Below are 25,834 nucleotides of genomic sequence, written 5' to 3' on the forward strand. Positions count from 1 at the left end.
ACACTGAATTTTTATGCACAATGATAGTGTGGCTGGCAGGTAAGTATCGCAAAAGTTAGACCCATTCATGCTGGACGTGGCCTCAAGTTCAGTTTATTTTCTCTGTTACTGTCTCTTTAAATGTGGCGGGCTGCCCTGTTGTTGCCGTGCTGGAAACCCCGTACTGACTGTGAAGGGACCCAAGATGGCTGAATACTCACGGGGGGCACTTAGCAATTATCTGAGCAAGACATCGGCAATGAATGGCAAATAGCAGTATAATGTAAAGCGTAACCTTCAAGTAATTATACGACTCCAGTTTGTTGGTTTGCACAGTTTTGGGGATGCATGAGTAAGAGTAAGGAGAGAGTGGTCTCTCCGCGGCCCCGAGCCAGAACATGGCGGAACACTTGGGGAAGAAATAGCAGCTAACGTTAGCTAGCTGGCGTATTATTTAAAGAAGAATAGAAACATTGTTCCAGGCTTTAAACTGGTGTCTGTTGTCCGCAAGTATAAAGTAATGTTATCGACAGCTAACTCTAGTTAATCTGCTTCAAATGGTAGTTTAACATTGAATATGTGGAGCATAGGTACTTAGCGTACTAGCTAGCGAGTTAACTCGTAAGGGTTGATAGCTAACGTTACCTGTAAGCGTACAAACTGTACATATAAGCAGGAGTGTTTCGTGAGCCAGTCATCGTAACATCTGCTTCTTTTTCAGTACTCTGTTCTCAGCTGTACATTGTAGTGACATTCATTGTTTTGTCGTTTAACGCGTAAGCTAACGACGTCCTCCGCTCTTTAATTTTGTCGTTAGCTTCCTACAATGGTTTGTACGCGGGTTCTGCGTGGCGCCTTGCCTATAGTGCTGGTAGTGTAAGTTTTGAGGCAGCTCGTCAAGAAATGCGAGATATTGCAGTAGTAATTTTAACAACTATTGCGGAATCCTGCTGGAAACTTGTTGAGGTGTTCCACTTTTAAGTTGCTTTTTAGAACTTATCCTAAGTGACCCCCCGCCGCTTCATATTTAGTTAATACTCTTGTAGAAGTGAGCGGCTGTAAAAAGTGAATTGAAGTTGTGGCGTTACTAGGTGAAGAAGGCACCCCGTAAAAGGCCCGGAAGGGGAGAACGGGTTACAAGAAACTGCCAGGATGACGGACACTCGTCGGCGAGTCAAAGTCTATACCCTCAATGAGGACAGACAGTGGGATGACCGTGGGACCGGGCACGTCTCGTCGGGCTATGTGGAGCGCTTGAAAGGCACGTCTCTCCTGGTGCGAGCAGAGAGCGATGGTAAGCGAACATAGGAATGCCACACGATTATTGTAGTAGCTCAGTTATTACAAAAAAAACAATACATTCCGCACTCATTCTAACCACCTGTATCACCTGAAATTTGCACACGTATTACTTGTTTGAAGCAAATGCAGTAACCTACAATTTTGGGCTACCTTTGTTTTAAACCTGACAGGTTCCCTTCTGCTGGAGTCCAAAATTAACCCAAACACAGCCTACCAGAAACAACAGGTCAGTACATAACATGATGAACATACAAAACTGATTCCCCCCCCCCCCGCCCCCCCATTCTGCTCTGTTTATTGTAAATTGGCTTCGTTTTTCTTTTGAAAAGGACACATTGATAGTGTGGTCAGAGGCTGAAAATTATGATCTAGCACTCAGTTTCCAGGAGAAGGCTGGCTGTGATGAAATCTGGGAGAAAATATGCCAGGTTAGTGTACTTAATTTGTGTGGGTTTGAGTTTTTTAGCTCCATTAGTTTGTGGGTTTGATGCTATTTGTGTTCCTGGTGATTCCTTATGTAGTTACATCCTAAGGTGCTAATATGTTTGCCTGCACTTATGTTTTATTGTTAAGGTGCAGGGAAAGGACCCTTCAGTTGACATCACACAGGATGTGGTGGACGAATCGGAGGAGGAGCGTTTTGATGACATGTCATCCCCAGGTTTGGAATTACCACCATGCGAACTGAACCGTTTGGAGGACCTGGCCGAGCTGGTGGCCTCTTCTCTCCCATCACCACTGCGGCGTGAAAAACTAGCACTGGCTGTGGAGAATGAAGGCTATATTCGCAAGCTCCTGGAATTGTTCCGTGTTTGTGAGGATTTGGAGAACAGAGAGGGACTGCACCACCTGTATGAAATAATGAAAGGCATCTTCCTGCTGAATCGTACTGCACTCTTTGAGGTGATGTTCTCTGATGAGTGCATAATGGACGTCATTGGTTGCCTGGAGTTTGACCCAGCACTCCCGCAGCCAAGGCGGCATCGTGAGTTTCTCACTAAAACAGCCCGGTTTAAGGAGGTGATCCCCATCTCTGATCCCGAACTGCGTCAGAAAATTCATCAGACATATCGGGTGCAGTATATTCAGGATATGGTGCTGCCCACGCCCTCTGTTTTTGAGGAAAACATGCTGTCCACCTTGCACTCCTTCATCTTTTTCAACAAGGTGGAGATTGTGGGCATGCTACAGGTGAGATAAGCAGACATGTAGTAGTATGATCTAATAGTATGGGGTTGTTGTTTTTACTTTGTATAAACACTACATTTTAATTAAATGGTTTAATTGAAGCAAGTGTTATAAATAGGTAAACTTGTGAATATACTGTAATCCTCACAAAGAAGAATTTCTTTTATGAAATGTTAGTGAGCCTCAAATTACAGTAATTATAGGATTGTACATTGGTTTTATTTTTGACTGATTGTATTTTTACCCTGTCTGAGATTGTCTGGCAGCCTTTTATGATCATGTGACCTTTGTGTTTTTATCCTGTGTCAACTCAGCATTGTTTATGTATGGCTGTCTCCATGGAGGCACAGTAGTGTTGTGTAAATCTGTTATGCTGCGCTAGAGGAAAACTGAAACGGGCACATTGTTGACTCTGGTGTTCTTTGCTATATCACGCTCTGAAGGCAAACACTACAGATATGAGTCTTTGCTTCATTAATTACCATAAGGCAGGCAAGCTTAAATCAAACCGTTCACTAACCAAGGTTTTAAAAAATATTTAAAGTGGTAGTAGATGTCATTGAATGAGACGGTGTTTTCAGCATAAACAAATCAAAAGTATTTTTATGACCAGATAGGTCACATTGTTTATGCTCGAAATTTCTCATTGACAAACATGATGCAATTTACTTTTGTTTTCTGTGTAATTATGTCGGACTTGTACCATTGTAAACCAATAACAGCTTTATAACTTGTGAAAATTGGGTGTCTGTCATACATTGACATATTAATCATACTCTCAATACTGACTTCTTAAAATCTCATCTCTCTTTTTTGATGTCAGGACGATGAGAAGTTCCTGACAGACCTCTTTGCACAGCTAACAGATGAGGCCACAGATGATGACAAAAGACACGAACTGGTATACCAGAATTTAATAATTTATTAAAAGTTGTTGCAGTCACAAACTCTTAAGATCTTTGTTTTGTTGACCTCTGTTTGTTTATTCCTTTTAGGTAAATTTCCTAAAGGAGTTCTGTGCATTCTCTCAAACATTACAACCTCAAAACAGGGATGCTTTCTTCAAGACATTATCAAACATGGGCATTCTACCTGCACTAGAGGTTATTCTGGTAAGTCCAGTGGCATTAATCTCAGATGAATAGTTTTGCGGTTTTCTCACACTAAAATAATTTGTCTGTTGACGTCAGTCGCTTTGGTGATGTTGCAGCCTTTTGCATTTTGATCATGGGTTATGCCTTCAACTTTCTGATGCAATAAAATTGAATTAAGGGACATACTAGTAGTATGTCCCTTAATTCTATAACAACAAAATCTTCTTTTTTTTGTTATAATTATCTATAATTATTCTATTAAAAAATAACTGGAACATGCTAGTTTGCTCATTACATTTATTTTTTGCTGAACAGTACTTGAAGGTTGCCAGGGCATACCACAGGAACACCTAGTTGAGAAAGCAGAATCGGACTCCAGCATGTGATATCTGTAGCATTAAATTGCAGAGTGTTGTGACCGAGAAGATTGCATATTTCTTTTGTATGCATCCCTTGTCAAAAATAAATATCAATTAAGTTTTATTTTTTCTTTCAGTTAACTGGTGTGTTTAACTTCTCACATGGAATTTGAGTTTAAATGGGTTTAAAAGAAGTGCTATGCGATAAACACTGAGGCTTAACATACATTGAACATGCATGCAGTTAGTCATCAAAGTTGTGGTTTCAGGGCATGATGGGCTTTTTGGCTAGTAAGCTAGTAAGATTTTTTTTTTTGTGTGTGTGTGTGGTGGTACAATTGATATTATCTGCTTGTAAAGTGTATGTGAGGAAGGTCAGGAAAGACCTACTCATATAGCCATTGGGGTACTGGGGATTCACTGTCCAAATAATTTGTTAGACATTACAAGAACTACTAAAGTGCAACCATGAGTCAAACTCGAGCTTAATGATTACTGTTGTGAGTTAAAGCAAGGTCATGCACTAAGGCAGAGAGATTTACAGATTTTAAAGTGTTTTCTTGGGGAATGAAAAAAAAAGGGGGGGGGCAACTTGATTAACTTTACACGGGGAAACCAGTTTAGCACCTCACAAAATGACAATAATAATGCGTAAACGTGCAAGTGAGGTGTCCTTTCACTGTATGGATCTTTTCTCTATAATTTGCAGGGCTCTAGACTAACTTTTTGCCATGGGCACAAAAGTTAGGCGCACTCAAATTTTTCAACCGCATCGCTTAACACCGCAGTTTTACATGTGCACTTTTTTTTGGGGGGGGGGAATTGCAGTCCATACAGACAATATTCATTTCTAAATTATTAACTAACAATCTTGTGCTTAAAGTGCTTTGTCAATATTGTATAAAATGTTAAACTTAATCATCATCTTGGCCTCCTCTGACGACCTGTTTGCTGTTGCATGCTGCTGAAAGGCAGTGGGGAGAGGGGACACTTGGGCAGTGCATTTATTGCAGCATATAATGTGTTTTCTGGATACACTGTGCTTTTTCAGCATTCAAAGATTGATGGCACTGTGTCAGAGCTGGCTATGAATTTCAGAAGGATCAGGCCTTAACTTAACACAAAAGTTATCAATCGTTCTTTTCATCTTTTCTTATTACCCACAGCTACATCCACTTCTGTCGGGCCTAGGCTGCTCACTAGGGCTGGGTATCATCACTGATTTCTATAATCCATTCGATTCCGGTTCTCAAAGTCCTGATTCGATTCAATTTAGCCTCAGACAGTCAGAAATATTATAATTCTGATCATTTATCAGTACTGATACATGTGAGACCATTTTTCTGGTCTGGCTTTTTATAGCAGATAACCTTAAAAATATTCTGCAATATTCTGAAATTTTGCATAATTTTAAAAAGTTTTAATTTCTTCAGTATTGAACAGCAGAAACTAGGCTTTCTTGTCCGAGGTCATTTAAGTGAAAAAAAGAAAAAGAAAAGAAAAAGACAGCGGCCGACAGCGCTGTAAACAACGGTAGACTGGTGGGTAATAAGCGAATGAATAATGCAGAAAACAGAGATTTGAGACGGGAAACTGTTCTTGAAGTACAGAGAGAGAGAGAGAGAGAGAGAGCTGTGCATGAAGTGTGATTTTTATCGTGGTGGAAGCAAAACAGCAAAAGTAAGAGGGAATTCATGACGAAATTGATCAAATGTGAAGCGTAGTTTGCTGCTTCTTTTGCTGCTGGCTCAGCGAATTTTGGTTGGAGAGAGACAAAACCTGCAGCTCAGAATCTAGCACAAAAAAGACGTAAATACAGAGCGGACCCGACGCATCAGAATCGCTGAGCTCCGACAGCGTGTCCGTCTACGTGCCATCGGGTGAGAAAGCCGAGAAAGACAAAGCTGATTCTGATGCGTCGGGTCCGCTCTGTGTTTACGTCTTTGTGTGGAGTCCTTTTACCTGCTCTCATTTGCTGTTTGGTGGTTGTTGAAATAGTTTTGTGAGCTTTAATCTGAGAATCTGGCGTTTCTGGCAAAACACAGTTATATTTAAAAGTCAATTCAGGATTTAATGAATCGATATCGCTTTATTCAAGCTACTCACCTCCCTCTTCCACCTGCACTTTCAACTGGACCACGGCCAATCAGAGAAGTCCCGCCCCTGACTATCTGATTGGTTTAGTCCGCGATAGGGGCATAATGTGTGTCTGTTGTTGACCACACGGAGAGTTGCAGAGATTTTTATTTATTTATTTTTTTTGTTACCCGAACAGTTGGTCACACCGGTGCGACCAAATATTTTTTTTAATTGCACCATTGAAAAAAATTGGTCGCATTTGCGACCAAATTGGTCGCACTCTAGAGCCCTGATTTGCCACTGACCTTTTTATTTTTGTTATGTTTAAATCGATAGTTTTTGTTCTTGAAATCTTGAGTTGGGTTTTGAATTGTTTGCTCTCACTATATCGATACAATTACATGTACTTCTTAAATCTGTGCACACAAGCTGATTTTGAAGTTGATCATGACTTTTGTTTTCATTATATCACTCTTGATTTTATCAGAGAGAGGAACAACAAAGGTTGTTCCTTTTTTTTTAAAGTTATTACTTTTGAACAATTTTAAAGTACATTTCAAAATTTCCTGGAGTGCAAATCAAAAATCTGCTGATAAATATAATAAATATATTTATTTTGAAAAGGGAATGGATGATGTTCAGGTGCGTGGGGCAGCCACAGATATCTTCTCTTATCTGGTGGAATACAACCCCTCCATGGTACGAGAGTTCGTCATGCAGGAATCACAGCAGAATGATGATGTGAGTATATACACAAAGGCAAGATGATAAATAGGAATGATGTCCATTTATCACAATGATGCACATAAACTAAAACTTATTTGCCTTTCAGGACATCCTCTTGATCAACCTGATCATAGAGCACATGATCTGTGACACAGACCCAGAGCTTGGTGGTGCAGTGCAGTTAATGGGTCTGCTGCGAACTCTGGTGGATCCAGAGAATATGCTTGCTACTGCAAATGTGAGTGTGAATGCTGCTTTTACATAGTTTCCACTATGTATGTATGTACTATTTACACTGACCGTAACATAACAAGAAAACAAACAAAAATCAAAACAAAACAAAATAAGTCCATTGCGCAGATAAGAGTTGGCTTTCAAAATGTGTAAGTGCTTAAATACAAAAGAGAACAAATGTTATGTCTGTGGGTTCTTGCGCTTTGGACAAAGACAATAGTCCTATCAGTAAAAAAAAAAAAAAAGGCAGATTTTCTTGTTAATCAAGTTACTGTCTAGTAACTGAAAAACATCAGTGCCACCAATTCAACAGGTTGGCCAGGATATCTGCAGCTTCACTTTCTTGCTTGTAATTCTTTTGAACTGGAGTAAAAAGCTCAAGTACATTTCAAAATTTAGCAATTCCGCAAAGCATCTGTTTCCTTATGTTTTTTTATTTTATTTTTTACAGAAAACAGAAAAAACTGAGTTTCTGAGCTTCTTCTACAAGCACTGTATGCATGTTTTATCAGCTCCACTACTGGCCAACACCACTGAAGAAAAACCTAGCAAAGGTACTGAGTTTTTGTTAGATTTCTTTTTTTAATCTACAAGTTTTTATTTTGCTAGCTTTCTCACGTTCTTTCTTTCCTCCTTTAGATGACTTTCAGACATCCCAGTTGCTGGCCTTGATTTTGGAGCTGCTAACATTTTGTGTTGAGCATCACACCTATCACATCAAGAACTACATCATCAACAAGGATATTCTCAGGAGGGTATTGGTGCTCACAGCCTCCCGGCATGCTTTCCTGGCTCTATGTGAGTCACAGTTCTTCCAACTCTATATCTGTCAAAGTAGAGAATGATACAATTAAAGTCTGTTTGACAAATAAGGACATCTATTGCTTAATATTGAACCTTGTGTTTCTCCCTGCACAGGCGCCCTGCGTTTCATGCGAAGAATTATTGGTCTAAAGGATGAATTCTACAATCGCTACATCATGAGAAATTTTCTCTTTGAACCTGTCATCAAGGCCTTCCTCAACAACGGCTCACGCTACAATCTCATGAACTCTGCTATTATTGAGATGTTTGAGTATGTTCGTGTGGTGAGTATTTTTCATACCAAAATTTAATAGGTAAACAACAGTATATATTTAACACAAAAGAACCTTGAGCGACATGATCAGCATATAAATGATGTCAGAGAGCCATAATAGCTGTCTGTACATTTCATGGTTAACTTGGTTTGGGAAGCTGGAGGGAAAAAAATGTTTGGTTTCACTTGTTGTGTTACTGATTTTTGTTCCTGTTTTTTATTGCTTCTGCTTCTCACATTTGAAGAGCCTGCAAAACCTGTACTGAAAAAACTGGTCATGTCTTACAGGTTTAAAAAACCAATGTATGGCTAACTGATGTGCAAACATTGCTGTAATTATTTGTTAGGCATTAAAAAAGTATTCTCTCTATCTTAAGTGATTTTATATTTAATCAGAGGAACTGATATGTGTACGTTGTCAAACTAAATCCCTAAAGGTTTACAAGTATTTTCACACCTATGGTCTTGAGTCCATTTAAACCAAACTGTGATGTGTTTCAAGGTTGTTTGATTCTGACCAAAACAACCATGCCCAAGACCGTTTTGGAGGAGGTGGTGATGAAGTTAGCTTGGGGTTTTGTCAGTGCAAAAAGAAAGCAAACAACAGAAGAAAAAGCTACAGGTTTACAAACTCATCACCTGATTTGGACCAGAGTAAAGGAACTATAGGTCTGAAAATGCTCGGAGTCCAGTTGTTATGTGTGCATTCATTAGAATTAGTTCTAATCTACCTTTTGTATTTCCCTCATTGGCTTCTTTCCAACTTTTTTTTCCACTCTGCTTTATCGAAAACTGTAAACTGCCCATCTTTTTCTCTTTCCATACTTTCCCCCTCTGCTACCATTTCTGTGTTCTCCGCTCCTGATTGCCATTGCTCCCAGGAGGATGTGAAGTCTCTAACGGCTCATATAATAGAGAACTACTGGAAGGCTCTTGAGGATGTGGACTACGTCCAGACATTTAAAGGCCTAAAACTGCGGTATGAACAACAACGAGAAAGGCAGGACAACCCCAAACTTGATAGGTAAGAAGATTTTGTCTTGACTGCTGCCTTTATCTAATTATATATTGACAGACAATGTTTGTGTCTGACACTAAATGGAAAAAGTGCGTGTGACATCTTGAATGACTAATTTTGATGAATTTTTTTTCATGAATTGTTTTTTTGTGAAGGCAAATTTGTTGAGTCATAGTGCTATTTTGAGCTGCTGTGTTGTAAATCGTGCCCAGTTTATATTCTTTTGAAATGCATCCTTACACTTGTATTTCACCAACTGTACAAAAGCAAGTTTCCACTTATAGAGAAGGTTTTGCAACTAAACGCAGTCTAACCGTTAATAGTTAAGCAATAGACCAGTTGCTCATCTATGACTCTTAAAGCGAAACTGGATGGGTTTGTTTTGTTAATCTGTAATACTTCTGTTAAATTTCATGTTATAAAATATCGACTTAATTTTTAAACGAATGTGGTGTATGTTTTATAACAGCTTCTTGGGCTATGTGTATACTTCATGTGTATGTGTATACTAATGTAAACCACATGTTTGTGGATTACATTAGTTCTATAAGTGGAAATTTGGCTAACAAAAGAGCTTTCAAAGAATAGAAAATCTTTTTTTCTTTTTTTTTTTCTTCCCTGATTACTGAACTGTGCATTTTCTTTGACAGCATGCGCTCCATCTTGAGGAACCACCGCTTCCGCCGTGATGCACGGACGCTGGAGGATGAGGAGGAGATGTGGTTCAACGCAGATGAAGATGACCTTGAGGATGGCGAGGCAGTTGTTCCTCCCTCTGATAAAATGAAGAGTGAGGAAGACCTCATGGAACCAATTAGCAAGTTCATGGAAAGAAAGAAATGTACGTGTAAGGAAACTTGTGATGTTTGGTGGGAAATTGGGGTTGGAAAGAATCCCATTCTTTAGTTAATTATATAAATTAATGCTACTAGCTGATTATTTCTGAAAGCGAAGCCCCTGTAAATTTGATAAAAGAATAGATTTTATAAAGGGTATTTCAGGGTTACAGATATAATGGAAAATTTTAGGTGAAAAATACATTGTAATTGGGTTGTCTCGGTTACATTGACAGCTTTAGTTGTAGTCATGGGGAAATCACCAGTGTATATGGTTCTTACATTATTCCTCCCCAGATGAAAGTTGTTTGTGTTTGTCAGCAAGAAGCAAAAACTACCAAACTGAATTTCCTGAAATTTGCTTGTAAGGTGTTGCAGAGCCAAGATAAGTTATTTTGATTTTTTAAAAATGGTGCATTGGGCTTTGCACATAATGTGTTCTGTTATTGTCTTGTATGGCAAACCAAACTAGACTTCATTAAAGGTATATTCAGGTACTTCAAATGTATTGCTCTGCATTCGTAAGGATTCACTCAAAGAAAACGGTTTTTGTTTGGTTCAGCATAGCGGTGCCACTCAGAACCAGTTTTTACATGCTGGCTAGGTATATTTATAAGTAGTGAGAGACACCTAAGAAGGAAAATATGTCTTGCAAAAGCCTGTCCTGATTTCCGAGGAGACAATTATATTCACCCCTCCAAAATTTTAAAGAATTTTAATGAGAGAATGACCTTTTCTTTATCACCTCATCATGTTGACCCACAGTGAAAGACTCAGAGGAGAAAGAAGTATTGGGAAAGTCGAGCTTGTCGGGCAGACAGAATCCCAGTTTCAAGCTTTCCTTCTCGGGCTCCACTAAAACCAGCCTCTCCAGCCCTCCTTCATCTGCCTCACTAAACCCAGGTTCTCCAGGATCGCCAGGGTCTCCAGGCTCTCCAGGCTCAGGCGCACGGAGCTCACCCTCCACCACAACTGTAACCACAAAGGTACCTGTCAACATTTTTTTTTTCTTAATGAGCAAAGTTTAAAAAAGAAAAAAAAAGATTTGCACAGTGTTGACAATGCTTTAAACACTTAAGTGAAGGATTTAGTAAAAAATGAGATTTAGCTATGAATCTTCACACTTATACTGTTAAGTGTCTCACAACTCCCCCTCTATTCTTGTTATATAATACAAAAACTGGACATGATAACCATTGTGCCACTGGACTAGGATCTTTTTTCTAGCTGACTTTATTTACATGGTGGAAAAATAGAGGGGGGATGGAGATTATCAGAAAGTGTGTTATTTATGGATTTAATAGATTTCTAAAAATGGAAGACTCACTGCACAAAATGAGGACAATTAACACCAAATAATATACAAAAATGGGGAAAAAATGCAGTGAGTTTAGTAGTTGTGAAGAATTGCATGCAATATTGATATGTATGTGTAATGGGCATATGATTGCTAGTGCTAGTGCTAGAAAGCAGTGTTAAAACATGTCTGCAAATAATAATTGCAGTTTCTGCAAACTGGGTGTCTCGTTTCTGCTTCAGGGAGGTTTGGTGGGACTTGTGGACTATCCTGATGATGATGATGACGAGGAGGAGGAAGAGGAGGAGGATGGAGAGAGTAAAGAAGACCCTCTGCCACCCTCAAAGAAGTCCAAGCTGAGCTCCTAAAGAAGCGTCACTGTCTCATCTTGTGCACCGCTCAGGCAGTCTCAGCGCATAGACTTTACACAGGAACGATCAAACTTGTAAACAAATTGAATGAATGAAAACCACCGCTCAGTGTCAACGGGTGGCCACATGAGGAGCAGACTGTGAATGGATCTGAAGGCTCCTCACACTAGTCCAATTCATACAAGTGCCAATCAGGAGACCAGGAGTGGAAAAACCGTCTGAAAATGGGAAGAGACGATTGAAAGTTTGGAGAGGGGAAAAAAATTTCACTCAATAAATCTTCAGCGGACTCAAACAGTATGAGCCATGAGTTTGGTAATTTAGCAACTGGAGGAAAAGACCACATACAAAAAAACACATACAACACAGACTGAAATCCCAGAGAGCTCGCGGGCTCGGACCATAACCCACTGACCCCCACCTGCCCCCCACTCAGGGAAGGACATCACAGTGGCCCAAACGGGTCGGCCAATTCAGACCTAGAACCACCACTCGCACCCCCGTTCCCTCCTCAGAATCCACTTCCTTCCTGTTCCTTTCTCCTTCTTTTCTCCCCTGCTCTCTCCCTTCTCTTTGTCTGTTGCTTTTTCTCCCTTTTTAAGTTAGCATATAGGACCAGATGGGAGGCAGCATGTGGCAAAGCGCTGTCCTTGTTGTCATTTGATGATGTCATCAGTGTCGCCGTTCCTCAGCGGACGTTGTTTCTCCGAAGAGGAAAAAAAGCCAGCAGTTTCTTCATTATTTTCTTTTATGTTCTGTATTTGTCACAGTCTTTTTTTTCTTTTTCTTTTTGTAAATGACTACAAAAAAAGAGACCTGCCTTTAAATGTTCAGGACGTTTTCAGTCACACTTGAACAGGTTTTTAAAGACCTCAGTAGGTGAGCTAGTTTTACCCTTTTTGCCCTTTGAAACTGCAGATTTTTTGGAGAATTTGTAATCCCGTCTTGATTAAAGATTGAGTGGAATTCTAGATGTGATGAATTTTGTCATATCTTTTGTTTTTCCTTTCTTTTACATGAGTGTACACTTAGTTGTTCAGAAAATTTGGGACCATTAAAATGATCTTTGCTGTAAGATGTCCTACTACCCTTTTTCCTAGTAATCAAGTGTTCTTGGCTGCATCTACTTTACTACATCTTACACAATTTTTGGCTCCTTGCTAGAAGATGGGTGCCCCTGTTTCTGTAGCGCAGACAGTTCTTTTTGGTTCACAATGGTTCCACAAACTAGAAGGTCAAAAGGTGCAATAGTGATAAAACTGAAGAAAGATCTGTAATTCCCGGGACTAAAGTATTACCTTGTCTGCTAGTTGGAATATAATGGTATCTCAAGTTTTTTGGGGGTGTACTTGGTTGATGATCTCCTAATAATCCACCAGATGGCATCCTTGGTCCATGAGAGAATCAACTATGTGAATTGTGGGTCTCACCTGTGCTTTGCAGTCCTTACTGAAATCAGTCATTAACGCCTCCACAGAGAAAGTATTAATACCTTGCTGTTGTTTTTAAAATACTGTGTATTGCATGTGGCATTTTTTAACTTCTTTGTTGAGACGGTAATGGATGGGACATGGGTGGCTTGATATACCACATTGGGGACAAATTGTTAAAGATGCTGGCTATTATTTATTTAAAACAAGGTCAGATACACAACTGCAATTTTGCAAGTAGACTGCATTAGAACTTGTTATCCTGTTGGTATTATACCAGTATGATTCATTCTGCCAAGTCATATAAGTGACTAATATGAGGTTATAAGTACTTTTAATCAGTCTTAGAAGAGGTATTGCTAATCATCTTCATAACTGAAAGCACTTTGCAGCACTTGTAGCCATGCAAGTGTTTTGTTTTTTTTGGAGTGGAAAAAAAAAAGTTGATGAAAAATGTCAGCACCCTCCCGTTTATGTGGTCACCTCAGTGGGAGTCTGAGTACAACTCAAAAACAAACAGCATCAAGGCCACCAAGAAGTCACTGTGTTGTCCCTCCAAGTGCATTGTGGCCTTCAAACATTGTTTATTAATTAAAACCCAACAGAAGAGGATCACTCGGTGCTCAGCGTGCAACGAGAGCCGTCGCACAACGCCTATTAAGGCCTCCATTCACATGAAAGCCATCTCCAGACAACAGCAGCTTTTGAAGAGCAGCCCTCCCTGCCAGCCTCCGTTTGCTCCTCAGCAGGAGTGTGGCAGAGTGTGTGTGTATGTGTGAGATCTCCCTCTTTGCCACTGGAGAGGCCAGCTTGGTCTTGGTGCCAGCCACTGCTTCACCAGAATGCCAGCTCCACTTCCAGTGCCAAGTCGTTCACCCGGCTCTGCCCGCCTGTATGTCTGCCAGGCTGAAGAGCCCCCATCAGGGACGCTGCTGTCCAGCTTCCTACTGGGCCAATGAAAAGTCTCTTTGACAGCTGTCTTGATCAGCTCCACTCCTAAAGCATGCTGTCTGCCAATTGTCAACTTTCTATACATTGATCACATTAGTAGATATCTATGCAAATGCTAAAAGTAGCAGAACAAATGATAGTATAGATGAGGCTCACTACTATACTGTGTGCATACTTTCATAAGAAACAAAAAAATATGGTGTATTTCAAACAAGGTTGAAATTTATGAGTTATACTCCCTGCCACCAAATATATACCTCCCTGACAATGTGGTGGTTTTGATCTGTAGTGATTGCAATCTGTTTTTACTGCTTCACTTTATTCCATCTGGCCTCACATAACATTTATTTTTTGTCTGCACACATACCTGTTTATAGAGCTTTTGATCTTATCACCTTATTGAGTTTGCTCAGCTGCTCAGAACAAAATGTCCTACCTGTCAAGAACCCTGGAAACGTGTCCACCAACTCCCTGTTCTGCAGCAGTGAACATTTTTATTACAACTGATGCAGATACTGTGATACAATCAGTAGCATCAGAGAAACAAGCGTTGGAAGCAAGGGAGGGAAGTTATGAACATACAAAAGTCATGTTATTTTCAATTTAAATGATCAATTTAGTTTATAGCCTTAGATTTTGGACACTCTCAGAAAGGTGCAGTTCAGTTATAAATAGCAAGGTGTCTGACATTTATGGCTCTCTTTTAGGGCTATGATTTCTTTGCTTTAACGAAACGAGAGCAGAATCAGTAGGGGGCGGTAGAGACCACTTGTGGATGCCAATCAATGCATAGATTTATAAACGTAGAAAGGTAATCAACCTTGTTATGTGCACACGTGTTTGGTTTACTCCATGCCATTTATTTATAAACAGACTCATTATTTTTTTAGTTTTTGAGAAGCACCTTTAATTGATCAGTGGGGGTTGGGGAAGGAAAGGGGAGTTATTTTATCCCGTGTAATCCTGGTAACTAAATCAGGATATATGAAAGAGGAAATGTGGCACACATGCGGTTTTTGAAAGCCTAGCTGAGCTTGTCTAAACACTCACACAAAGTCCACCTTTATGTCTCCCTACCGGGCCGGGCGTCGCGGCAGACAATGACCCGTATTTCCCGGCACAAAGTGCTCTCTGTGTCCGCCGGAGCTCCCCCGCTTTAATGGAGGTGATTGCCCGTGTTCAGTGCAGCGCGTCCTCCGCTGTGCGTGATTAATCACCGTGTTAAACGCTGGAGCTGGGCGTCCCTCAGGCGGAGAGAGGGCCGGTAGGCCGACGTGGAGCCCCCGGGGCTGGGGGCAGCCGGGACGGCCTCGGGTCAGCATCCGTCGGCAGCGAATAAAAGAGTGGAGAAAAGCCCTCATCCGTCACATATGGTTTACATTAAAGCAGAGGTGAGATGCAGTCACGAACAGAAGTCCAACATACTGTGACCTACATGTTTCTGAATTGGTGGCTGAAAAAATATGAGTTCTCCAAAGTGACATCTATATATCAAGATAATTTCAAATAACTGACTTCTTAGAGATTGTCCCTCCTCTCCTCTGGATCATGTTAACAATGCTTGCATATTGCTGTTATGTTATTTACCCTGAAAACTCCATCTAGAGCTGACGTGTTGATTTACAGTATAGTGACATCTGCTGAACCTGATGATGATAATCTGATCAAAACCTGTAGTGTTTAGTGTAGTGTTATTGGTATGTTTTGGGCCAAATATTGAAACGGATAATTTGCATTTTATTGTGAAGTAATGAAAACCAATGACCTCTACATGCAGTCTTCAATTACAGTAGTTATTTTCTGTCATCCTGAATGATTTAAAGCAATATCAGGTAAAAGCATTTTCCAAAATAAATTTTAGACTAAAGCATACATAAATAAACAAAGTTGGTTTTTTTTGGCATAATTGCTCTTTAAATCTCTCCTATGACCCATGGACTTAGGTTGGGAACGCTTTCCACCCTTCAGGTTGGGAACTGCTGTCATATTCCTTCTGTCTCTCCTCATAACTTGCATCCACTGCAGCTTAACAGTTAAGTTCAGTGCAGCTTAAACGGCTTCTAAATGTGCACCATAAACCAGCAGTAAGCCCGTGCTTCCTTTGTTTCTCGGTAGCAGACCGTGGCCCCTTCATAATTCTTGTCACTCTAAATCAGAGATAAATAATGAGCTTTCCCATGGAAGCGATGGAAAGTGGAAGAATTTGGGGCTGATCTGCTATTGCTAAATGTTAAGTGGTTGCTATTGTGCCTCGGCATGGGGCACAGGAAACATGGATGTGAATGTACGAGCTGCTGGGCTGCGTGTTAAATGGAAATGTCACAGTGATAAAGAGCGCACCTTCCGCGCCCAGGAGCGTGTGCTTGTTTTTGTGCGTGCATGCGTGTGAGAAGACTTGGTGGCATACTTTGGAGGCGCACTGTAAATCCACAGCATGAGCTGCAGATAGCTGGACGCTCACTGACACACACAAACACAAGCACCCACACTTGAATCTATTCCTAGAAGCAGCGTACTTTCCAGGAGTTTACATCTAATGCTGCTCCAGTAATGTGAGCTCACACGTCGGAATCTAGCAGATAAAATCCCCACCCGCATAAATTTCTGACCCTATTAAAAGCACGTAAAACTCACACTGAATAAAATAAAAGCGACTTCACTGGCCCTCTGGGCACGTATAGTGTCCCAGACTGAAGGTGTTGAAGAGAAATTAGGCTGAGCAGCAGAGCACTGGGAAACAGCAGTTTCTGTGAAGGAAAACGCGGGGAGGCGCAGACATCCAACATGTAAAAATCACCCAGGGCAAGGAGGTGAATGGGCCAACCATGATGTCTGAGCTATTGAATTTACCTCACGTAATGTGGCATGAATGAAGCCCTTAAAGGTATCAGTTTTCAGCCAATAAACAGGGAGAATCAGACACATGGTTCAGTTGGAGTTGAACATGTGAGGCCAGTCACAAACACCCACCCACACACACACACACATATAGCCAATGCCCCGGTCACCCAGTCAGGCTGCTACTGTGTACATTAAACTCACCATTCGACTTAACAAATCAAACCTTTCGCTATATGTTAAGGTCTTGACAAGCTTTGATTTCTGGCCGTAACCCAAAACTAACCAAACAGAACTGTTTCTAAATACAGTAGCAGTCGAAATGGTGCTTGACATTCACTATTTGAGTCTGCTTTTGTTTTTCCACAGACTGAAAGCCTGTGCATTACCAAAACGCTTACGTTTTTTTCTGCTTCTTCTTCCTCCATTCAGCCAGGCCTGATGGCTCCTGCTGCTGGAGTGTCTGAGACTTTGATGGCGGCTCTGTGTCGTGTGGCGTTGGCGTCTGCGCTGTGCCAGGCGGCGTGTGTGGTCAACAGGCAACCGAGAAGCTGCGGGGAAGCGAAAGGGCTGTGGGTCAAGGCAGAAGCCCCTTTGGTTCGAGACAGGGCCTCATCATGTATCTCTTCTCCATCCGCTCTTCACGCCTTCTATTCATCTTCAGATTTCTGTGTCTGTCTCCTTGGCTGACCTTGAATAACTCATACCTACAGTACGCATGGCATATGCCTCTTTCACAATTTTCTGCATCCTGCAAAGACTTATTATATCCTTCTCACACACTTACACCTCATCTTTCTCTCCTCCCTCCCTCTGTGGCCTAGGGGCATATGGTTTGGCTGGGCAAGAGATAAGAGAGACGTGTCAGCATGTGGTACTGAACAAACACATCTTTCATTTCTTCCTTTCTTCTCTCCTGCTTTAAGTCCACTTCCCTGTCCTAGTCCTTTCTCCTCTCCTCTTTCGTCCCTCCTCTTCTCTCCCGATCTCCTCACCTCCTTCGTCTCTGTGACGGCTGGGTACAATTAGGAGCAGAAAGCCTTTCGTCTTGTCAGGGAGAGACTTTTGTTATATTTGCGGCTGATGGAGAGGGGAGCGGAGGGAGAGAATGGGCTTCAGATGCTCTCTAGGAGTGAAGATGAGGGGGGAAATGAAGGGCTAGAGGAGAAGAGACAGATCTCCTCATGGTGAATGAAAGGCCTTCTTTCCTCTCTGGTAGGGCACATCAGAGACATGCTCTCCTTCACTTTATGGAGGGGAAAGTGGTTTCCACCAAACTCTGCTTCCATTTATCTTTGGCTCGCTCGCCCTACTCGCTCTACACACACTTCCTCACGTGTTCACATTTGTACGGCACATGCACGCACATGCACGTTCTGCACGCATACTGGATTTGCTTTGATTCCTGATTGCTTTGGTTTCTGCGGTGGCTTGATCAGGTTACTGTTTAAACTCTGTGCCAAGCCAGTGTGTGTGTGTCTGTCTGAGCCTCTGTGTGTGTGTGTGCATAGAAGTGTGATGATGGTCCCTCAGTCAGTGGTGGGAATAGCACAGTTTCAGCTGCTATTATTAGCCCTCTGTTCCACAGGCCTGATTCTTTTCCCTGTCTCTTGTCTGACACCAGCATTTCATTATTATCTGGCTCAAGCGCAGGAACATCCATGCTCCCAGTGCTAGCTACAGCTAGGACACTTTCATTCCAACAAGGCTTTTTATAGGCTGCTACTCTTGTATACATTATGTCCTTTAGTGTGTGAAAGACATAGGGTGGAAAAAAATGGGTTAAAGCAGCATTTGCTAGGTGTGGGTACCTTAAGATCTATTACAGCAGTGTAGCAGTCACAAAAACAAATGATTTGTTCATATTTCAACAGATGAATCTATGAAAAATGGCAATGATAATGCACAAAAGCATGAAATTAAATTTTTGCACCAGTTTATGAAAACTTGGAAGTGTGCAGTCTGTACTTGAAAAAACATTGAGCTGAACAGGCAGAGGACAGAAGAAGTAGTGGCAGGCTTGTCAACTATCTATTGCAGATTAATAGTATCTGACACTTATGTCCTTAATAACAAAAATCCAGCAAAGACTTGGGATGCATCTAAACCCTGAGTTGACCCATCTGCTGTTTGCTGAAGCTTTGTCCAAGATTTCTTCAGTAGAAGAGTGACTGTTCTTAAGGAAGGGAAACAGGGATACAAGCCTGATGTATGATAAATTACACAAGAAATGGACTGAAAATCAGAGGCACCAGATCTTATGGAGTGATGAATTCAAATGTGCATTCTTTTCTTTCAAGAACCCTGGAGAACTATTCCTAAAGACTTCTTAAAGGAAACTACAAGTAAGCTTTCTCTAAGAGAGTTTAGGCTATGTTCAAGACTAAAGGCGATCATACCAAATTCTGGCTTTCAAGCTCATTAGAATTGGTTTTCCCCTAAATACTGCATTCCCATGCATGTTTATGTGCTTCAATAAATTGCTGCACCTTTTCCCATTTTCATAGCAAAAACATAAAGACTTGAGGGGTGACTCAAGACTTTTGCACAGTACAGTACATTAAAAAAAGATGATGATGATGATTATTATTATTATTTAGTGTTCAGCGGCCTATCAGAGTGCTGTTTCCGGCCCATACTAACCCCTGGATGTACTAGTTCCCAGAAACAGGTGACACACTTACTTTGCCTTTCGTTGCGCACTCAGACACCAGCAGACAGTTGACAGATGCACCCTTGACCGGTGAGCATTTCAAGGACACAGTCCTCACACTTGAATAATTTGAGCACAGTCACTGCTCACACATATGAAGACAAATGCATGCACACACTTGCTCGCAGTACCCAGCGCACAACCCCCCACCACACTTACCAGTCTCACAGAGTAGCTTCCATTACAGATAAGTGCGGCACTGGTATTGACAGGGTCATGAAGGACCCTAGCTGTTGTGACCTTTGAGACTACTATCTGTTTGACCAGCCAGATGGTCAAAGTGAGAGGGGCTCAGTATTTTGAAAAGAAAAAAAAATGCCACAACAGGATTTTTTTTAAAAAACACCTTGCACTTCAGAGAAAGATTTTAAAAGAGAAAAGCCCCATTAGTAACATTTCTAATATGCTTGTATGCTATCGTATGAATGAAAGAGGAATTTCCCCTGTTAATCATTCATGTCTGTGTTTATGTTTGGAAGTGTGCACGGGCAGCTCTCTCTGGATGTTTTCTCTGTATGTGAGCCGTATGGCTCTCAACAAAAATAAACTTCCTGTGAGAAGCGCCTGCCACAGGCCAAAATCATTCTATAGCCCCTCTTTTCTCTTGTGTTTAATTCCTGACCCGAGACCAGTGTGATGTTAGTTTAGCAGTGCTTAAGATGCGTCCCTCGAGCAGCGAAGCCAACCAGGGGCAAGAGTGCTGTGAGTTTAGTGTACATGAATGACGAGTCCTCTGTGGTTTTTAACTTTTACTTCGGATCGGCATGAGTTCAGAAGTTCAGTCTGTGAACGTAGAAAGTTAAATCTATGAAACTGTCTACAGGGCTGTCCCGGACATTTCAAAGTCGTGAAATTGAAGATATTTTGGGTTAAAATGTCTTTGAACTTCTTTTTTGTTTCTATAAATCAGTCAGTGAGTGATGTCCAAATATACGAGGGATGAACTCTAAATTTGTCTCTTCCCGTAAGAACATCTGGGTCTCTCTTTCTCTCATACTCACACACATTCACACACACACGTCCCCCCACCGACACACACATTCATGTATAGGATATAAACTGTTATCCACAGTTTCCCTTTGTCATTTCATCATGATTTTGGGTGAGAATTTATGTGAAATAATAGCAGTAAAACAGCAGTGTGATGTCATGTCCACAACCACAAGACTTTAGGCTCCCACATTGTTGCACAGTTAGTTTGATTTAATCAATTTTGGTTTGTTTTTTTTACTACACATCATGACACTACATTGTATAATAAATGATGGCATGCACAATTGGTTTTCAGCTGTTTTAAGCCAAAGGGCCATTGTCTTTGTCCACATGGGTGAGAATGTGGTTTCTGTATATAAGATTATTTATTGTCCCTGTGGCTTCCCCCTGTGTTTGGTTTACTCCACTAGTATATAGACTGAGCTGTCTTTCATTGAGTTAGGTCACTTTGTTTAGGTTTTGTTAGGCATTGTTTTTGTGTAGAGTTCTAATCAGTTGACCTCTTTTTTTTTTTTAGGCTGATATATTTCTTAAAATAGCCTATTTAGGATTATATTTCTTGATATCGTCTTTGTGTTTATGGGCTATAAAAAACCCACATTTTAAAAATGATACCTATGCCTGGGCATCCTTCGACTGCTTGGTCCCTTACAAGCAGGAAGGAATCTATGAGAAACCATATTTCTTCTTCCTGTTAGAGTACCAGGCTTTATGATTGAGGAGGTGGTGATGGCGGTGCTCTTGTGGTTTAGTTAAATCCTAGACCCGCTGGTCATGTTGCTCACGAGGTGCTGAAGCTTGGGGATCTGATGCTGGCTAATGGGCTGAAACGGCTCACTGTAAATGTCGCTGGCTTCCTGGGTGGTCATCTTTGTCAGGTGGGGTATAAACCTAAGTGGTACTGAAAAGTTTTTGACTCAAGCCCAGAAAACAGCCCTTAGCTGACCACTTGGAAAAATGTGAATAGCCAGAGAATTTGTAGATTTTCTCTCTATGGAATTCTCAATTGATAATTGATACAGAAGACCTGTTGTTGTTTTCTTTTTGCTTTTTTCTCTGCTTGGAGTTGGTGTCCTTGCATCGGATTGTCAAGTGTGTGCAGGCTTTGTGGTCAGTTTTCATAAACACACACATTGCTAATGTTGTATCTGTCTTATCTGTCATCTATCTGCAGATCTCAGTGTTATCTGTCCTATAGACACCCTACCCAAATACCACAAGCTAGATCCCACACTGGAGAGTCAAAGTTCACCTGGTTGGGATCTGACCCCTGTGTGACCTCTTCTGATGTGATTGATCACTAACACAAAAGAGTCCCAGTGGTCAGTGGTCACTGAGGTCCCGGGCCATCCGTTAGCCACAGCAGGGGCAGATAGGGGAAAGGTTTCCGGGTCAGGGGTCAGGGAGATGCCACATGCTCGGTCGTCTGTCACATGGTTTGGCCCTCTTGGATGACAGTGGACGGCTTTGAGAACCCAGTCCAGTCTCCCTGTAGTCCACCCTTCTGGATAGATGTGATTCATTCAGGCTATCAGTTCCCTCTGATGAGGCCAGCATATGACTTACGGGATGCGCCAGACTTTACAGAATGTTTAGATGCCATGTGGTTGTACAGCAGGGCAACAAAAAGAAGCTGATTTCCTTGTCCCTGCTGTCTTATATGTATGTGATATACCGTGGAAGTAAGTTATTTTTATGTGACTGTTGTTTAGCCTGTATGTAAAAAAAAACTTAAAAAAACTTCAATACCACATTTTCTGTTTTCCTGTCTTTGTACACATGCACATGACCCTCCACCCCCCCGACACCACCTCACTCAACACACACACAGACAGACACTTATAAAGTGGAGGTGACCCTGTCCAGACGGGATATGGGGCTCAGTTCCATGGCAAAGCGCTGCTATTACTGCTGAGGAGGTGAAATGTGAGCCAGCTTACTGTCCTAAATCGATGAACTCGCTTCTGCTGCTGTCCCAGGAGTCTGCTCATTCTCTATCACTGTCACCACAGCCCGTCTATCTCTCTTCCTCCACATCTCCCCTCTCAGTTTCTTATGCTCTTCGTTGCTTTCCCCTTTGTTCACCCCCCCCCCCCCCCTTTGTTTTAGTGTTTGTATCTACAGTTTATCTCTTCTTATCTCACGATAACCGACATGCAACCTGAAGAAATCTGATGGACAGAAATGAAGAAATGAAAGCCCACAGCAATTAATACACAACACTTTGCATGATGCAACATGTTTGATAGAACAAGTCATTATCCTGTTCAGCCTCTTCCCTCTATCTTCCCTTCTTGTCTTTCCTTATCTTATTTTTTCTTCCGCTGAAACTTTAATAAGTGTTCGTCTTTCTGTCCTATCGATTCGCAGCGGAAATCACTGCTCTATCTTCCTGCTGCTTTGGAGGAATGGCAGATCAGCTCTTCATTTCAGTTTAATTAGTGCGTGTGTGTGTGTGTGTGGTGGAGGTGGGGGTGGGGTTAACACAAGAAGTTTAGGAGATGCGGGATGAGGAGGCAAACTGTAACACCCACTGTAAATATTGTTTGTTGCCGTTTGTTTCATTGTATACGCAGGCATGTACTGTACATCTTTGTTAGTTTTCACATGTGTAAACACATTTAAGCTATAAAGACAGGGAGTAGGATTGTGTGTACAAATACATCCTTCAATGTGTATATATGAGACTTTGTGTTGTGTTTGCATGGCTCTGTATACTTGACAATGAGGTTTCTTATACTTCCTGTATAGTTAGGACCAGCTACATGTTCAGATCCTGAGAGTGTGCTCCTGATTTTAAAGTTGCTCTGCTGGTAAAACATAATATTAGGGAAACTTGGCCTACATTACTGTGCAAAACTTTTAATCCACTGCTAACTCCTTTCAGTTTGTTTCCAAAAGCCAAACTGTTGTAATCATTTTTCAAAATGGTCTTGAGCAGTAGTGCTACAAAAGCTTCTCTGAAGTTTTTAGAAGTTTGTCTTTAGATATTGTCTGCCTTTTTTCAGTTTTAGTCCAGCCCTTTTACCTGACCATCTCTAAAAGGAATTTTTTGTTATTTATGTAGGGTTTTTTTTTTAAGCCACTTAACACAGACCCATGAATCATTCAGACATATAAAAGTCGCTTAACTCAAGGAGGGAATCAGTGTTCATCCCTTGAGTTAGCAGTCTACAAATAACAGACAATTTAGCAAAGAGCCCATGCTAATCTAACAATTTTAAATTCTATTTTTAGGAACTTTGTTGCCAGTGACAAAAAGGCTTAAAAAATAGTATTTTTAAACAACAAGGCAATTACCCAAGAGCTTATATCTGTAAATCTGGCATATCTCTATGTACTGTGCAGTGTGTCCTTAAAAAATCTGGGGAAGTTAGACAAGCAGATGATTTGGTTCAACAGTGAGTGTCTACAGCCATCTGTAAAGCACAGTGGAGGATCTGTCATGGTTTGCATATCACTCCCAGACAGCAACATTATTGAAACAGCATCGGATAATCTCGATAAAGAAAAACCAAAAGACAGCCAATATCTAAAAAAGAGCTTCCAGTGTCCTTCAACACGCCTGCAGCACTGTTCCTGAAGACTGTTTAAAGAAATTACAGCCACTTTACCTAAGAGAGTTCAGGCTGTGTTGATAAATAAAGGTGGTCATACCACACCAAGGTTAAATTTTATAAACTCTGTTTTTGTATTTCATAATGTATTTCCATGTATGTGTGCATGCATTCCAATACATTGGCACATCTGTATTTTCCATTTTCCTACCAAAATATAAAGATTCAAGACTTTTGCACAGTACTGTATATGTATTAACACTGTGGCTCCATAGTGTAGTGGTTAACACATTTGCCTAACATCCAAATGATTAATGTCTGGAGAGCGGGAGGAGACAAGTCCTTTGGAGGGTTACATCAGGAAGGGCATCAGGCGTGAAAAGCTGCTAAATCAAATTTGTGGAATCATCCATTGTGGTGTCCGCTTGTCAATAAGTCAACAGCCCAGAGGTTTTCACTATTCAGTGACATATGAGGAAATGAAATGGCTTTGCCAATGAGTGTGATGGGTTAATAAACACGTTAACCCATATATACTTGTGGTCAGAGGTTTTTGCACTCATCATGGGCATGAATGGTAATTTGGGTGTTTTAATGATTTCTTTGAACTGTTCTTTTTCCGAGGTGGAATGGCTCTACAGCATACATCTTTAATGACTTTTAAAAAACACAAGTTTTGAGTTATTTTGCATTATCTCAATATCACACAGGGTGAAAAGTATACATAGAGTTTCTGTTGTAAACATCTACTAAGGTTCAGTAGTTCAGTCTTGACCTATAAGGTAGTTTTAACTATAGGGCTGTTTCTTTCCAATCTGATCACTTAGATTTGGATGGGTTGGATGGGCTCTGTCAGTTTCTTTGCTCGTGTCATCATAGCAGAGATGAGATGGTCAGAATCATGAAAAACAAGATTCAAGAATTCTGTTTAAGATAAGGATTAGTAGCAGGGGTAGGCTGAGGTTAGTTTAAAGTTTAGTGTCAGGCATGTAAATGCCTGATTCTAGAGATGCAACTCCCAGAAGTACAAGCTTGTGTGTATGATGATATGCACAGCTAAATTCCCTTCATTATCACTTGGGGAACACTTTGCCTTTGCAGAGCCATGACTGTGACCCTCTGTTTCAATTCTAATATAAAAAAGAAGGCAAATTCCAGCCAGGAGGATTTTCCTGTAAATGTCCTCCTCTGGGTGAGAGCCATCAATCTGCCTCTGGCAGCATTCAGCCCGGAAACAAGGATCACATTCAGTCAAAACAGACCAGTGTTTGGTTTCCACCGTAGAACACGGTTGGACGCCAGTGGCAAGACCCTTACTGTGTGTGTGTGTGTGTGTGTGTGTGTGTGTGAGAAAAGAAGTGAGAACCTCTGGTTTCTTTGACGATTTGAAACACAGGTGAACTGTGAACCCCTTGTATCTAATTTGTTAATTTGCCCGGAAGCGAAGAAAACCTTGACAGCCTTGCTTACTAAATGGAGTGAACTTTCATCTCTCGACACTATAATTGCGTGCCAGTGCCAGTTGGTGAGCTGCACAGGCACACGGAAGACGCCTGGTCTTCTCAACACATGTTACTGTGCTTTGTAATGAGTTGAAAACTCCCATCTGTAGCTTGCTCTCTGTTCTCCTTTCTTCTCTGGGTCAGAGAATATAAGCCATTAATCATCACCTGGGTGTGTGACAGCCAGCGTTTGATTGGAGGTTTGATCCCAGCTCTTTGACAGCCTTCTCTCTCTGGCTGGTGTTGCTAGAGGGGTAAAGGTAGGGAGGCAGGGTGGCAGGGATGTGCA

At 41.2% G+C, this 25,834-nt stretch overlaps 1 protein-coding gene across 2 annotated transcripts; it reads left to right on the forward strand.

The window, feature by feature from the left end:
* Positions 1-92: 92 nt before the first annotated feature.
* On the forward strand, positions 93-12,539 carry smek1 (SMEK homolog 1, suppressor of mek1 (Dictyostelium)). Of its 2 annotated transcripts, none has more exons than XM_063495738.1 (15): positions 93-1,273; positions 1,452-1,507; positions 1,611-1,709; positions 1,855-2,472; positions 3,293-3,370; positions 3,465-3,581; positions 6,626-6,742; positions 6,834-6,965; positions 7,413-7,515; positions 7,601-7,759; positions 7,880-8,049; positions 8,924-9,063; positions 9,708-9,898; positions 10,659-10,879; positions 11,433-12,539. In XM_063495738.1, the coding sequence occupies exons 1-15, from the start codon at positions 1,132-1,134 to the stop codon at positions 11,556-11,558; spliced, it is 2,469 nt and encodes an 822-aa protein (XP_063351808.1). In that variant the 5' UTR covers positions 93-1,131; the 3' UTR covers positions 11,559-12,539. The 2 variants fall into 2 exon arrangements, with proteins under 2 accessions (XP_063351808.1, XP_063351807.1); XM_063495737.1 differs by having other exon boundaries at positions 98-1,273; positions 8,921-9,063.
* Positions 12,540-25,834: the final 13,295 nt, after the last annotated feature.

The sequence above is a fragment of the Pelmatolapia mariae genome, linkage group LG15 (genome assembly GCF_036321145.2).
Source record: "Pelmatolapia mariae isolate MD_Pm_ZW linkage group LG15, Pm_UMD_F_2, whole genome shotgun sequence".
NCBI lineage: Eukaryota > Metazoa > Chordata > Actinopteri > Cichliformes > Cichlidae > Pelmatolapia > Pelmatolapia mariae.